Source organism: Sphaerodactylus townsendi, linkage group LG03 (genome assembly GCF_021028975.2).
Source record: "Sphaerodactylus townsendi isolate TG3544 linkage group LG03, MPM_Stown_v2.3, whole genome shotgun sequence".
NCBI classification, from domain to species: Eukaryota; Metazoa; Chordata; class Lepidosauria; order Squamata; family Sphaerodactylidae; genus Sphaerodactylus; species Sphaerodactylus townsendi.
The window spans coordinates 80890901-80906912 of NC_059427.1; the positions used below are offsets into that span (position 1 = coordinate 80890901).

The window sequence follows — 16012 nt, forward strand, 5'->3', positions numbered from 1 at the left end:
TAAGGCTGCATTAATAGAATTGTAGTGTCAACATCACACAAAGGATTGTTGTCCCAGTACACTGCTTTGGTTAGACCTCATCTGAAGCACCATATTCACTTTTGGGTACCACAGTTCAGGAAGAATGTCAGTAAGCTGGAAGATGTCCAGTGTAAGGCAACCAAGCTGGCAAGGGGTTTGGAGACCATGACCTCTGAGAAGAGGTTGAAGGAATTGAGAATCTCTACATTGGAGAAGAGACACTTGTAAGGTGATGTGATTTGATGTGATTGCCACTTTGTGATACCTAGAGGAGTGCTATGCAGTAGATTGGGTGAATATGTTTTCAGTCATGTTGGATGTTAGGGATCAGACTGATGGATATAAACTACAGCAGAGGAGGTTTTGTTTAAATTTGAGGAAGAACATCATGATACCAAGATGTATTTAACACTGCAACAGTCTTCCACATGAGGAAGATTTTAAAGTATCAAATCAATATCTACCTGCCAGAGATATTATAGCTGTAGTTCCTCTGTTGGCAAGGGGTTGCACTAGATAATCCTGGTGTTTCTTTTCCAACTCTGAGACTAAATAAATAAAATAAACATGCCACATTTCTGGTATTTCATAAAATCAAACTGCCTCAGGTATTTGGATACTAAATGTCAGTTTTCTTATCTGATTCAAACGTAATGGAATTCACAGACTACGTCTGGCCTCCTCACCCTGTGTCAAACCTAACAGTGAACCATGGGTTCTTCTCAGGCTCTGCATATGTGGTGCATACACTGTACTACCTTCCTAAACAAAAATGACCTGGGGCTGAGGGGCATTATTTGGTCTGCCGTGGAAATCCTTATATATCCTTGGGAACATGTGGGTTTCCGCTAATATCACCCTCATATATCACCCCTACAGACAGTTCAGGGTAGGGAAATTGTGTAGGGGGGTGGGGGGGGGGGTGGGATTGAATCTTCCCCTCCATTCACACTTCATTTCTGATAAGTTTTGAAGTAGACCCTGCACAAGTGAAAACTGACAACCTGCAACACACATCTGAGTGTGATACATCAGTCACAGGGTAGGGACTCCAGACCCAGCCTAGTACTTCATGAACAGGGAGCTCGTTTCGTTTCAAACTGTTAGCTGTTTGTGAATATTAAGTCTGTTTTTGATCATTCTAACTGTATGGTACAGCACAACCAACAACGTTTCACACATGCACATTCTCACCACAGCCTCATATGAGTCCTATTTTCCTCCCACAGATCTGTTTTCACTGCATGCCACTCAGCAGCAGCCAGTTGTATAAAGAAACAGTGGGCAAATCAGTCAGCAAGCAATTATAAATAAATGTTGTATTTTTAAAATAAAAAAGGCTTAACTGGCTGGTGTTCATTTAAGTCCATGCTATTGATGTTATTTTGTGCATATGTATTTTTGAATGGCTTCATAGAAGGTGTCATACCATCCTTAAGAACATAAGAAAGAGCCTGCTGGATCAGACCAGAGTCCCTCTAGTCCAGCTCTCTGCTATTCGCAGTGGCCCTCCAGATGCCTTTGGGAGCTCACATGCAGGATGTGAAAGCAATGGCCTGCTTCTGCTGCTGCTCCCAAGCATCTGGTCTGCTAATCCTTGATCCTGGGTAGAATCCTGCCACCTACTACATAAATACAACCTGTTCCCCGTAAGGCAAGGAAGCAAAACTCCACCACAGCAAGGAAACCAAACCACAGCTACTGTGCAAATGCAAAGCTGCTCAACAGCCATTCATGATGAAAAGACAGGCGAATAGATTGTAGGTTTGGCTCATGAGTGATCGTGGCTGTCAAACCGGTCTATAATTCCTCAGGAAGGTGATTTATGACAGCATATACCCCTCCATACCTACGCAACCAGTAAAAGTTGACAGCAAAGGCGACATAGGATTAAAGCATAGAAACTAACATGGGGGAGCAAACTTAAGGAAAGTTGTCCTATGAGAGAAATATTAAATCTTCCTTCACTGTGTGCTTCACAAAACCATGTTATTGTTTTATGCCTCTCTTAACCTGCTACTTTTCTGCTCCATTATTCACAGTTCCATCTATGAATGTTCTATGACTACAATGCCAAGTGAGGACTTGCATGTATGAGTGAGCCTCCACAGGTATGAATTTTATGTCACCTGAGATACAATGCTTTTCAGTGAACTTGATTCATACATTCTTCTGCCAGTTATCAAATGCAAGGCAATCAAGAGAACTGAGAAGAAGAGTTTGGATTTATATCCCCCCTTTCTCTCCTGCAGGAGACTCAAAGGGGCTGACAATCTCCTTTCCCTTCCCCCCTCACAACAAACACCCTGTGAGGTAGGTGAGGCTGATAATAATTAATTTGGGGAATCAGAAGGTGGCTTAGCAATAGCAAGATTCTCCATCCATGTAAATCAGAATTTAAAAAAAATGAAAATAGACCCAGAAATAGCAAGGAGAACTATGAATACTGAAAAGAAAGTTTTATTCTGAAGCTGAGCTACCCAACCCACCCCCCCTACCCAACTCAGACACAAGTGTTCTCTCTTTGGTCAGTTGTATTTCAAATGGTTCTGCCTTAATCCCCACACTATGGCTTCCAAACACATGGCCAGATTTTCCAGGACAGTATTCAGCTTGTCATCTACTAACAGATATAGCTGGATGTCATCAGCATATTGGTGACAACCCAGCCTTAAACTCCTGGCTAGTTGGGTGAGGGGCACATGTGGGGAGTGCCCTGAAGGAGAACGACTCAAATGAGCACCACCACCACCACCACCACCACCACCACGACATGGCCCCCAGTCCAGGACTGCTGAAGAACCAACAAACCCAGGAGAGGAAATTCTGACATGGCAACTGTTTCGTCCCTGATGTGGACATCAAGCATTTGCCCCAATCTGAAAGAGGCAGAGGAAACTCAAATACATCATCCTCCAAGTAAGAAAAGGAGTGTCTACTGGAGAAGGCATCCTCAGATGGAGGAGGACCTCTGAACTAGCAGGAATAGCAGAGTCCATGACAAGAGACAAGTGTGTGACAATGAGGAGAAGTGGCTCCTGGACTCTGACCCCTACTACAATACTATCTCTGTCTGGGTGGAGAATTTGGAGAACAATTTAAAGAAGACGGACAAAACAGAACCGGAAAAGCTTGGAGTGGTAAGATGATGGCAATCAACATCAACCAGAGCATCCAAGTTACGACCTTGAGAATCAAGATGGGGATGCATTGGCAATAAGCCTCACTGTCTCGAAATGACAGTAATCATTATCAAGAGGGGACTTCTGGTGTACGAACTGGGGAATGTGACTGTGGACATGTCAGCAAAGCCTCAGCATTGAGGAGACAACATTTTGGCCTGAGATGTATTTTTCATCTTCTTTGGGGCCTTCTTAATCGGGGGCTCTTTTGGCCACCAAAGAAGTCAGAAGTTGGTCCAGATTGAACAATAGAGTCTGAAGTGACTGAAGGCACTTGGGAAATCAGCCTGCTTCAATTCCAGATGGAAAAGTGGAGAACACTCCAAGTGCTCTGAAGCTTCTCAAAGCCTTGTTAGTTCTCTGTGGCTGACCTGTGCAGTCATCACATGGGACTGCACTGAAGACATGATGATGAAACTGTGTTCTTCTCTGCTTTTTAAGTAAGAAAAAAAGGCTGCATATGCTGGCAGGCAGGGAGGAATGAGAGAAGCAGAGGCTGTAATTCACCTGTCGTAGGTTTGGGAGGATTGAGAGCAGAGGCTCAGATCTAAGGTTACTGCTGTTATAGATAATTCACACACCCCCCTCCCTGTGATAGGTTGCCATCCCACATCTCCAGCCGGAGACAAAGACAATGATTTCTTGCAAAATTCTGAAAGGCAGGTAAGGCTACATGGTTGGGAAGGTATAAAAGCAGAAGCCTTAGGTCCTGCCCTGGTTTCAGGCAGCCTAAGTGGGGGAAAAATAAAGGAGGAGACAAGCACACCCAATCCCCATCACAATGGAAATACCCATACATACAAACTTAGCAGATGGTGTATTTAACTTTTGATATAAGAAGTCTACTGGGCTGAGCGAAAAATGATGAGAAAAGTGAAGCACAGCAAGGAAAGGCATGGGAATAGTCAGATTTCAGCTCCCATAATCCATTCCATTTTTGTTAAAACCCAGACTAAACTTCACTATACCTAAACATGTGTTTTCCACTGAAACCCATGCAAACCATTATGAAGATTTCGTAACATGAATAGCTTTAATTCCAATTGAAGGATTTGGTTCAAGTTTTTAAAACAGCGTTAAGTGCCCCCCCAAAATCTGACAATTTTTGAACACCCCTATGCTTGATGTGGTATCCTAATCAGAAATGACACTTCAAAACCTCGCCCTGTTTTGGTCCTAGTCTTTTTTTCCCAATTAACACTGAAATGACCAACTAAATCATGCAGCAAAGAGGTAAGAAAATGCAAGTTTGAGGAAGATGAAAATCTAACTGAACTGACCTCTGTAAAACATTAATCATATGAGCCGCTGTCGCTGCTTGTATTGTGCTGGCAAAATTGCTCAATAGGTCACCTCACCAGCCCTACCCTTTTTCCTTTTGCTCTTTGAAATGCACACACTTATGTAGGCATTAACATGAGAATCAACTGATCTAAACTTCTGATCAAAGTGGAAACCACTTCCAGCAAATCCCCAGCCACAGGAAAGAGTTATGATTATCATTGTCTTAGCTGACTGATGGTCACACAAGCCACTGCTTGTCTTACCCTCAAAACAGAATTAGATTTTTCCCCACTTTCAAATGCATCACTCCAGTTAGTGTGGTAAGAAGACCAACACGAGAAGAAGCTATGACAAAGAATCCGACAGTGGGTGAACTGAATATAAGCTGCTAAATGGAGTTGTAGAGAGGGTCATTGCAGTAAGAGTAAGCATTGGCTGCCGGATCATAACTGTAGCCTCATCCAATATATGTTTATTGGAAATAAGTCTCACTCAGTATATAATGTGACTTACTTCCAAGCAAGTGAGCACAGAAGGACATTTTTATTACTTTCCTCATGATAAATAGAACTTTACTTACTTGCTTTCCGAGGTTCACCAACAGGAGAAATAAGGACTCGTTTAACTTTCACCACTTTCCATTCTTGGTTCTGGTCACTTCTGTTGCTAGGCCCAGGCAGGCCTGAAGCAGGCCTTGGAGAGTCTCTTGCTACCGGGTGCTCATTGCTGGGTGCCAAGCCACTACCATCTGTTTTGTTTGGTAGTATCTCTCCATTGGTTCTACATAGTTCCAGCAGGAAATTGTCTCTTGTAGACCCTTTTATCTCTTGGTCCTTTGTATCTGATCTCCTTCCAACTGGACTGCTTTCTTTTTCCACCCCTTGCTGCCTCCCCAAACAGCCATAGCCTTCTCCACAGGTGGGCTTAGAATTGTGTGGGTTTTGGTTCATTTTGCCAGGCCCTGCATAGTTTGACTGAGGCTGGAGACAAGGCTGCAGCAAGGTTGTCTTGATCATCTTGTTTCCTTTGTCACCCTTACTGGATAAGGTTGGAAACTTGCTTGTCTTTCTACAGATGTAAGGATTGGCCTTTGATTCAAGCTCAGAATAAAGTCAACAATTTTGAAAACTTAAATTGGCCACAAATGAAAGGCAGTAACACTTTGGCTGTGTTAGTGTATCAGTCCTTTCTGCAGCCTGACCCTTAAGATCTTGCATGCATGAATGCTGATGGGTGATACCAGATGAGAGTGGGGATGCTGCATTTCTGCTTTCGAAGAGGAATCGCAGACTTTTAGCTGTGTATTATTTAGAGCTTCTGGAAGAGAAACTTGCTTTTGCAGTCTTCAGCTGCTCAAAATGAAGGACGAATGACCTCTTCTCGAGCTTTCCTTTTCTGTCACTTGTAAGAAGGTGCTTCTGAGCAATGAAATCTAACTGGGAAGAAATGAATTTTAAAAATCACTTAAAATGCTCCATTTTGTATGAAAAGTAACCAGTACATACTACTTATGTTTGTATATATTACAACATTTTAAATAATAAAATATTAATGTACCCGTATATACGCGTGTATAAATCGACCCGCATATAAGTCGAGGCACCTAATTTTACCACAAAAAAACTGGGAAAACTTATTGACTCGCGTATAAGTCGAGGGTGGGAAATGCATCAGCTACTGGTAAATTTCAAAAATAAAAATAGATACCAATAAAATTACATTAATTGAGGCATCAGTAGGTTAAATGTTTTTGAATATTTATTTCAAAGAAAAACAGTAAACTTGCTCTGTAAGTGGAAACGAGGGTCAACAAGAACAATTTAGGGTGTTTCCCCACTCTCCACGATCCCCCCTATGCCGCGTGCCAGGGCGTCCCCACGACCCTGCGCTCTGCACGGGGTCATCAAAAGCCGCTGTTTACAAGAGCGCCAGGGATGCCGTGCGGTGAGGGGGCGTGACAGCGGCAGCGTCGGGGTGGCTGCGCTGTCGCCGCCCCTGTCGTGGGGAGTGCCGGGGGACCCCGCGCTACTTGAGGAGAGTAGCGCGGGGCTTAAGGTAAGTGGGGAAAGGCCCATAGTCTCAACAATAACTGTTTATGTTAGCAGTACCAACATTTCAGAGTATCTTTAGGAGACCCTCCTGATGATACCACCCAGGTTTGGCAACGTTTGGTTCAGGGGATCCAAAGTTATGGACCCTCAAAATGTAGCCCCATATATTATTAGCTTCCATTGGAAACAATGAGGGATGGGAGCACCCACTTTGGGGATCCATAACTTTGGACCCCCTGAACCAAATATCACCAAACCTGGCTGGTATCAGCAAGAGATTATCCTGATGATACCACCCAGGTTTACTGAAGTTTGGTTCAAGGGGTCCGAAGTTATGGACCCTCAAAATGTAGCCCCATCTACTATTAGCTCCCATTGGAAACAATGTGGGATGGGGGCACCCCCAAAGTTATGGACCCCCTGAACCAGACTTCACCAAACCTGGCTGGTATCATCAGGAGTGTCACCTGATGGTAGCCTGAAATTTTGATGCCACTAGCCTAAAATCTGTGCTACCTGGCAGCCGACAAAGTAAAACCCTAAAATATTTTTTAAAATACATCTCACTCACGTATAAGTCAAGGGGGGCTTTTTCAGCACAAAAAATGTGCTGAAAAACTCGACTTATACATGAGTATATATGGTAAATGCACATGTGAATACATTTACAGTCATAGGAGTTAGCATGTTGTACCTGTGGACAGTTACTAGCAGCTGGGTCAGGGCCATCTTAACGCATGGGTAAACTGGGCAACTGCCCGGGGCCCCTACAAGCATAGGGCCCCCATGCTAATCTATGTATGTTATGATTTGCTGTCAATACATAAATTGATAAATACTATACAATATTAAATGATAAATACTTGTTATTGGAAAATGCATATTTAGCATGTGTTTTACTAAAGATAATAAACAATGTTAATGTTAATTTTTTATGATAATAAGTGGACATTATCATTTGCCTCTGATTTAATATCATGGTCACTTCTGAAACCAACGTATGTGTATGCATTTCACACACTGCTTTGGCCTGGGGCCTATAATGCTGTAAAGATGGCCCTGAGCTTGGGGGGGGGAGGGTGGGGGGTTAGTTTGGGGAACACAACAGGAGAAAAGGTTAAATACTCTCTCCACCAGTTCTGCTTTCCAGAGCAAATTAGCTTGGTTCCTTTAAAGTTTAAAAAAGTGAAAAGTTTGACTCTTTCAAAGGACCTGAAGGTTATTTAGTCCAAGGTCTGGGGATTCTAGAGAAAACATTTTGGTGTTTCCATGATATGCCCTGTCATCAGATCTCAGACATCCTGTACCTCTCTGTAGTTATCTCATTTATTCTACCAGACCCTTTAGGTTTTGTTGCATTCCAAAAGGCCGTCATGTAGTTTAGGACCCTAAGAGAGGAAACACTGCAGAGCAGCAGCACAGGTATCCAGTCAAAGATGAAGAAAGAAGAAACATGACTGAGGAACATACACTTAAGAGAGTCATAACCAGAGTGTGGTTTTAATTTCCTTTTATGCTGTTAGCTAGAAACAGGTTTTTATTGTCTAGCCACTAGGTTAGATGAGATCCTCTCATACACACGAGATTCCATCCATATTAGCCTGCCCATTCCCAAGAATTAGTCGAAGTGGTACAAGGTCTGCTGATTAACATAACTGGGTACTCTATTCACTCCCAAATGAGGAGTTAAACCACTCTGCCATGCTAACCCGCAGAGCCACTCTTCAATCTGTCTACTCTTTAACTGAAGCAGACCCAGACTCACTGCTCTCTCCCTTAGGGAGATCTGAATTCCTTGTGTGCTTCCCTCCAGCATTGCAACTCCATTGGATGCTGGAAGGCCACTCCCATAGACTCAGCTGAATGGTTGTTTTCCCTTCAGGGGCAGAACAACCTCCTATCTGTTACATCTGGCAATGTCTGAATCTCTCTTATGATTAGCAACTCTGAGTTGGGAAAGTTATAGAGATTTGATAGTGCAGGGGTGGGGAGGTGAGGAGAGGAGGGTATAATGGCATAGAGTTCATCCTCCAAAGCAGCCATTTCCCCCCCCCCCCCCCCCCCAAGAAAATTCCATAGAGGGAATTGACCTCAGTACTCCAGAGATCAGTAGTAATTTTGGGTGATCTCCAAGCCCAATCTGGAAATTGGCAACTCTAAACAACAAAAGGAAGAAAGGCAACTTGGAAAAGGGCAGATTAATGCATCTCATCAGGGCAGTAAAAGACGAAGAATGTGCTTGCTTGATTGTGAACCATTTTACCTCAGCATGCGAGTAGAGAAACACAAACATCCCAAGAAGACTGAGTTAGCAGTAATAATGTTTTTCACTGAGTAAAACACAACTCTGAACTGCTGGACAGTAAAAACTATAACGTTGCAGGTGGAAGCTTTCCCCTTTTTGACACATTATGCACACCATATTAGAATAGCCTACAAATAGACACAACTTTAGGTTAGAAGTATTGTTCATTAACCCTACTCTTATAAGCATGAAGAATTGTAAGGTGAACTATGTAACTTTAAAGTCATGAAGAAATCTCCCTGTCAAAATACATTTTAATTCTGCATTATTGTTGTTGCTGTTGTCATTATATGTGTGTGTTTTGCTAACTTACAATGCATTCCATGAGGAACAGCAGTTGTGGCAGCTGGGGATGGCCACACTGCAGCAAAGTTGTACCACCTCCAAAGGGGTTTCAAGCAGTGCGGGAAGCAAGAAAAAACAGCAGATAATCCCCAGCTGCCTTGCAAAGCCCATTTGCAGTCCAACGGGCTACACCACACTTTTAGCTGACGTAAGTCTACACCAGCCAAAGGGGGTGTTCCCCAACCGGAAGGCCACAGGAAGCCGACTAATGTCAGTTCTACCCCCAGACTGCCCTCACCAGCGTGGGAAGTGCTGGTGCTGGAGGAATGCTGGTGCAGTAGCACTAGAGGAGTGCTGATGCAGCGGCAGCTTCCGCATGTGGAAGCTGTGGAGCCTCATGGCCCCCTGTCACCAGTGTGAGTGCCCCTACCACAGAGGCATTTGCCCCTTGCCAAGCATATGGGGCACTCATGCCAGTATGCCCTCATTCCAGTTCAACAACTCTTTCATCCTCCCAACCCAGTGGATTGCACTATTAGTGGCTGCTGTGATGCAGATAATATTTTAGATGGTTACTATCATTGATTGTATATAAGTGAATAGCAACAATGATGTAATAAGAAAACTGCCCTCCTTGCCCCCACTCCCCAGTAGCATGGAGGCTGTAACACTTACAAAAGAGAAAATTGAAGCATAAGAATGTTCAAACTTTGGTAAAAAGTTTTTTTTCCAGCAATAACTGTTCCATTCCTTTGTTGAAGTCTGCAGTTTCCTTGCACCTTTGTGGGCTCTCACTGATAAATTCCATAATGAGATTCGTATAGGGATGATTCAGGCACGTATGATGTGGGAAAGGAAGAAAAAGAGCTTTGTAAAAAGATGACAGGCAAGTTGCTTCAGGCAGGGGAATGAAGAGAAAATGAAGTAGCAGTCTGTAGAGCAGAACAGACTTTCCTCAGTGGGTCAGCCTCCTCATACTCAAATTGTTGTCTACATTCCTTTCTGCAGTTCAGGAAATGGTTAATTTTGCTTCTTATCCAAGATATTTGCTTCATCCATTTGTGGCTTTTTTGAGGAAGAACTGACAAGTCCTGAGAAGGGTTCCATTCAAGATCAACGGTAAATTCCACACATTCTCTATTGGCAGCCTTAATCTCTCCAACCTAGGAGTTCCTTCTGTTTCTTTATCAACTTGTATTATTAGGATAACATCCAAGGAGTGTCCAGAGCTAAAATAATCTATCAGGCACCCAACAATAGAGGGTTTATTTTCTGTAAACAAAGTTTGCCTGATTTTGACTTTAAAATATGTGTATTGATTTTTTTTCTGTTATGATTTTATTATAGTTATAATTACAAAAAGGAACTGGCTCAACTAATAAAATTATCTTGTAGTGAACAGCATTAACAGCTCAAAGAAATCATTCTAACTCACCCACTATATCTATTCAACTCTATAGTTCATAGATGCAACAGTACAATATATATATTTTGCACCTTATAATTTGGTTTTGCATTACAACAGCTTTAATAAAGCAAAAAAAAAGATATTCCTATCCATACAGCTGATTAAGCATTAGTGGGAAGCCTAAGACCCTACAGCTAAATAAATATGTGCATTAATTAATGCAAAGTGATTTGGAAAGAGTAATTGGAGACCGTCTTTTAGTCCATATGTTGGATATACTTTCAGGCTGTAAAGTCACAATCCAGTCAACCATATGTTTCTTTGAGACAGAAGGGATGCCATTGAGTGATACCCTCCTATTATTCATGTCACTGATGAAGATTGGGTAACATGGATTTTTTTGGTCAGTTCTGGAATGTACCTTGATTTTCTCCTCTTCTTCCTTCTCAGAGAGGAACTCTCCTTTCCCACTGAAGTCCTCTGCACTATTTGCCATATCCCTGGCTAGACTCAATCTCCCCCTCTTCCTTGCCACTTTCGTGGACCAGGAAGAGCTGCTCCTCCTTGGGCAACTGGAGGCTGGTACTTGTAGGTAAATACCTCTTTGCTACAGAAGGGAATGAAGTTCATCCCTTTAACTCATGGTAGATCTGATGAGGGAAATCAACTCTGGGGACATAATGGATGACTCAGTGGCACAAACATTATGGACATGCAGAGTAGTAGTGCTGCTTTCAGTGGGAGGACTAAGGGAGTTGAGTGGAAGCTTTTTGGAGGCTATTTCACTGACTTGATAATGGGCAGGCAGGAACACCTGAAGAGGCAGATGCCATTTTGTCTTACCTCTGCTTTTTGGCACTTATTTTGGCCAGCAAGATAGTGGAGCTAATTAAGATGGAGCTGAGGTCAGAGCAGCCCATTCCAGGGACGTGCCCACCAGGTCTGTATCTAAAGTGGCGCCAACTGCAATCAGAGCCCCCAAGTCCTATTTGGACAGTTCTGACTCCACTTAGACTCCTGAAAGAAAGCTTCTCAAGGCATATGGGTTTCAGCTATTAAAGCTATCCTTGTGGATCTTCAGCCCAATTTCTCTCTCTCCTGCCAGTGGAAAGAGGGGAGGCAAAAGAACAAAATAGGTGTTAAAGAAAGGAGGTGATGAGTGTAGAAAAAGTAGAATTAAAAAGATAAATTTGGAAAAAAACAAGGATTTGACAGGAGCACAGGCAACTGGGTTATTGCTCTTCCTTGAGACAGGAAAAGAACTGAGGACAAAAAGTTATCCCCACAGAAAACAAGACGTTGAAAATTTATTCCTGCCTTCCTGACTAATTGGTGGAAATCACCTGGAAGATATCCTCCAGCTCAGAGGGAGAGCAACAATATTCACATGTGGCACTAATATCCCTTCCTCGATCCCTTCCAGTCCGGACTCGACTGTCCTAACAGCCGTCACAGATATGCTCCGCATTAAGTTGGACCGACGCGGATCGGTGCTGTTGGTATTGTTAGACCTGACTGCAGCATTGGATATGGTCGATCACAACCTTTTGGCCCACCACCTGGCCATTTCCGGGGTTCGTGGTGTTGCCTTAAATTGGCTCATCTTGTTCCTCCAGGACCGGACTCAGCAAATGATATGTGGGGACAGGGATTCCGGCGGTGCCCCCCTCAATGCGGGGTGCCGCAGGGGACTCTTTTGTTCCCATTGCTAGTCAACGTCTATGTGTGACTCCTTGCTCAGCTGGTGCAGAGCTTTGGGCTGATCTGCCATCAGTATGAGGATGACACTCAGCTCATTCTGCTGATGGAGGGAGGGCCAGTTACTGTCTCTGTGGCTCTGCAGCACTGTTTGGAGATGGTTGCTGGTTGGTTGAGGCACAGCAGGTTAAAACTGAATCCATCAAAGATGAAGATCCTGTGGGTAGCTGGTGACTGGAGGATGAGAGGGTCTGTCTGTTGGTGCTGGAGGGAGTCCCCTTGTCAGTGGCCTCCCATGCCTGTAGCCTGGGGGTTTGCCTGGACTCATCATTATCTATGGAGTCCCAGGTAGCCCACATGGCATGGACAACATTTTTTCATCTGCACCAGGCACGGTGACTGGCCCCATACCTCTCCCAGACCGACCTAGCCACTGTGATCCATGCAATGGTCACCTCCAGATTAGACTATTGCAACTCTCCATACGCGGGCCTTCCCTTGAGGTTGATCCGGAGCTTGAAATTGGTCCAGAATGCAGTGGCATGGCTCCTCATAGGTAGTTCTATGCTGGATCACATCTCTTCTGTGCTGCACCAACTGCACTGGCTCCTGGATCATCTTCAATGTGTTGGTGATGACCTTTAAGGCATTCCACGGTCTGGGGCCCTCATACCTCAGGGACCGTCTTTCCCCCTGTGTCCCCACTCGGCCTCTGCATTCTGCAGAGGTCAATTTGCTGGTGGTCCCTGCCCCCTCCATGATTCGGTTAGCTTTCACCCGGACCAGGGCCTTCAGTGCCTTGGCCCCAATGTGGTGGAACACTCGTCCACCAACCATTAGGGCCCTGCGGGACCTTGGCCAGTTCTGTGGGGCTCTAAAGACTGAACTGTTCCATCGAGCACTTGGAGGAGAGTAACCGTTGATTACCACACATATTTTTCCATCATTGGACCACCCCCGTGATAAGGAGCTGAATTCAATTGTTTCTGACTTTGACAGGATGTTTATCGCCATCTGTAATTTTGTTCAGTTTTTATGTTTAATTATGGTTTTATGGTTGTTGTGATTTTAATGTTTGATTATTCTGTTCACCACCCAGAGCCCTTCAGGGGTGGGCAGTATAATAAATTTAATAAATAAAATAAATAATAGCTTGGGTGGGGCTCAGATGTGCTATTTAGTGTTATACAGGATGATATAGGATAGACACGAATTCTGCATGGAAATACTGACTAGTCAAATATTTTTAATGTATGAATCTCTTTAGCAGGCAATGAGAAAATGAAGGATATAAAAGAAAAACCCTGGAAAATTATCTACATACTATTTACAATCTACTCTCTCAGTTCCTGGGTGGTTCTTGACTGATGTAATGTATACAAGCACTTAGGCTTATACAGTCAATGGAAAGTTCATAGGCCAAAGGATTGACTTAGAACTCCACGGGATTGACTGTGAGAGTGGCACTGCATTTTAAAGCCTGAGGACAGGAACATCTGGGGAGAGAAAATCTTCTGTTAGGAGTCCAAGAGTGAACGGTAGCTCTGTTCTCTGGAAGTAAGGGGCCAGTTCAGAGTGAACTGTTCTTCTCTCAGTTAAGTACCGGGAAGGGCAGATTTCAGTAAAGGAATCTGTACTAGAGTTTCTGGAGTTAAGCATAACACAGTAACACTGATTAATCACACTGGTGGCTTAGTTAATTTTTTTTCTTTGAAGAGAACCCCACTCAGATATGAAGCAGTGAAGCTTCTGAGAGAAGGGGGCTTATATAGAGAGGATTGGAACTTCTCAAGGAGAGCATCCATCCTTCTACGATTAGCACCATGTGAGAGAATCACTCTAAGAGAGAGTTTGTCTTAGTATTAGTATCCAAAAAACTGTGTGTGTTTAGCACTCACCTGAGGGTAAAAAGTAAGGTTTTTCAAAAAAAATTTAGATAGCCATCCATAACAACTATATTGAAGTAACAGATTTATTTTGTCTAGAGCCAGTAATAGTAGCATCAGGAAGGCACAAAGATAGTGTTCCATCTGTAATTTGTATGAACCGAAAAAAATTACTAAAAAAATCTTGTACATAGTAGCCGCTCTAAAACCAGCTTCCTTTGTACCTATATTTTCTGTCCTTAATCCTTCGCTAGTTTAGCTCTTTTAAACTTGTTCCTGTAAATAAAATCTTTCAATTTCTGGTTTAAACTTTACAAACCCCTGGTACCATTTCTTTATCTTTCTTTGTTGTGACTTTTCCTGGGCACTGCGGGGATAGGGCAGGATATAAATTGGATAAAAAATTTAAAAATCTAGTTTGTGACAGAAATACAACAGGTTATTTTAATTTTCTTTCAGAGATACTGCCCTGCCTAACAGACAAGTGCCCTGAAAGAGCAGCTATTTAGATGACTTCTTAGGAAACATATATATGGAAAAACTGAAAGAGAAATTTGAACTCTTAAACATCCTCTCCACATGAGTATTTTTTTTTGTTCTGACAATAAAAAGTTGCTCAGTCAGAGCTGTTCTATCAGTTAGAGATTTTGGAGGAAAAATTTCCCTCAAGGCACAGGCAGTTGGCAGATGCTTGTGTGTGTGAGAAGCACACCCTCTCCTTCTCTCTTGCTGACTACGGGGTGCCTTGTTATACAGATAAGATTAAAAACATCTTCCAGCAGCACTGAACCTGGGGCAAATAAATCATGTGGTATCACTCATTGTCATACTTCTCTTTGGAAGAGCTTCCTGAATTCATACCCATTCTGCAATTTCTTAGAATGTCTGAATAGACCTCACACAAAATTGTGCACAGCCATGTCTAGCTCATTACAGAGGACTACTGAAAATCAGATAGTTGACAGATAGAATACTATAATTCTGTCCCACAGATATGCTCATCATTAAACCCACCAATGTTTTGTATAAAATGGAACAGATCTTCTAGAAACGCCTCTTTCCCAAGTGGTAGACAGCAGATCTGTACCAAAAAATGACTATCACAGGCATGCTGGATAGAACTGTATGCAGAAGTGAATTTACTCATCTGTCCAAGCCCAAGCTATCCAGGTTAGTGGCCATCATCACCTCCTGTGGCAGCATATTCCAAACACCAATCACGTGTTGTGTGAAGAAACTATAAACCCAGCCTTCTAATTTACCCCATTAAGGCTGCAATGTACCATCATCAGGTAGCAGAGGAAGGGGGAGGGGTGGCATGCAAGGAAGGGGAGTGGGTGAGGGGTGGCATGCAAAGGAGGGGAGGGGAGGGGGCCTGGCATCTGGACATGGCCCACCCTCCCTAGTGGAGGGAGGGGGGAGGGTGAGCATCACAAAGGGGAGGGGGCAGGAGGGCAAGGAGGCCTCGGGCATCTGGACCCTAGCCCACCCTAAGCTAAGCCCGGAAGGATGGAGGAGGAAAGGGGGGTGGCACATGCACAAGGGAGGGAGGGAGGGTGACTGACATAGAGGGAGGAGGGAGGGAGGAGGCCCGGTATCTGGACCTGGCCCACCCACCCTAGCAGAGGGAGGGAGAGGGGAGGGAGGGGTAGCATGCAAGGGAAGGGGAGGGAGTGAGGGGCGGCATGCAAGGGAGGGGAGGGAGGGGTGGCATGCAAGGGAGGGAAGGGCATCCTGCCCTTCTGGTTGAAGGGAACAGGTGGCAGTGCACATTTTTCTATTGTTCTCTGGCAGTTGACTACTTGCCTGCAAAAACAAGAACACTGTGGCAGGAAAAGAAGGAGGAGGAACAAGGAGGAATACCTTCTCTCTCCCCTTTGTGGTATAAACTC

General features: G+C 43.8%; 1 protein-coding gene across 2 annotated transcripts in view; it reads right to left on the reverse strand.

The window, feature by feature from the left end:
* The window catches only part of SYNPO (synaptopodin), a 93013-nt gene that overhangs the window by 61301 nt on the left and 15700 nt on the right, over positions 1 to 16012 (reverse strand). The window contains exon 2 of one of the 2 annotated variants that reach the window (XM_048489791.1): positions 5068 to 5923. In XM_048489791.1, coding sequence (XP_048345748.1) covers positions 5068 to 5503 — 436 coding nt within the window. In that variant the 5' untranslated portion in view covers positions 5504 to 5923. The remainder of the gene's footprint in view (positions 1 to 5067; positions 5924 to 16012) is intronic. The other variant, XM_048489792.1, reaches the window with a different exon arrangement.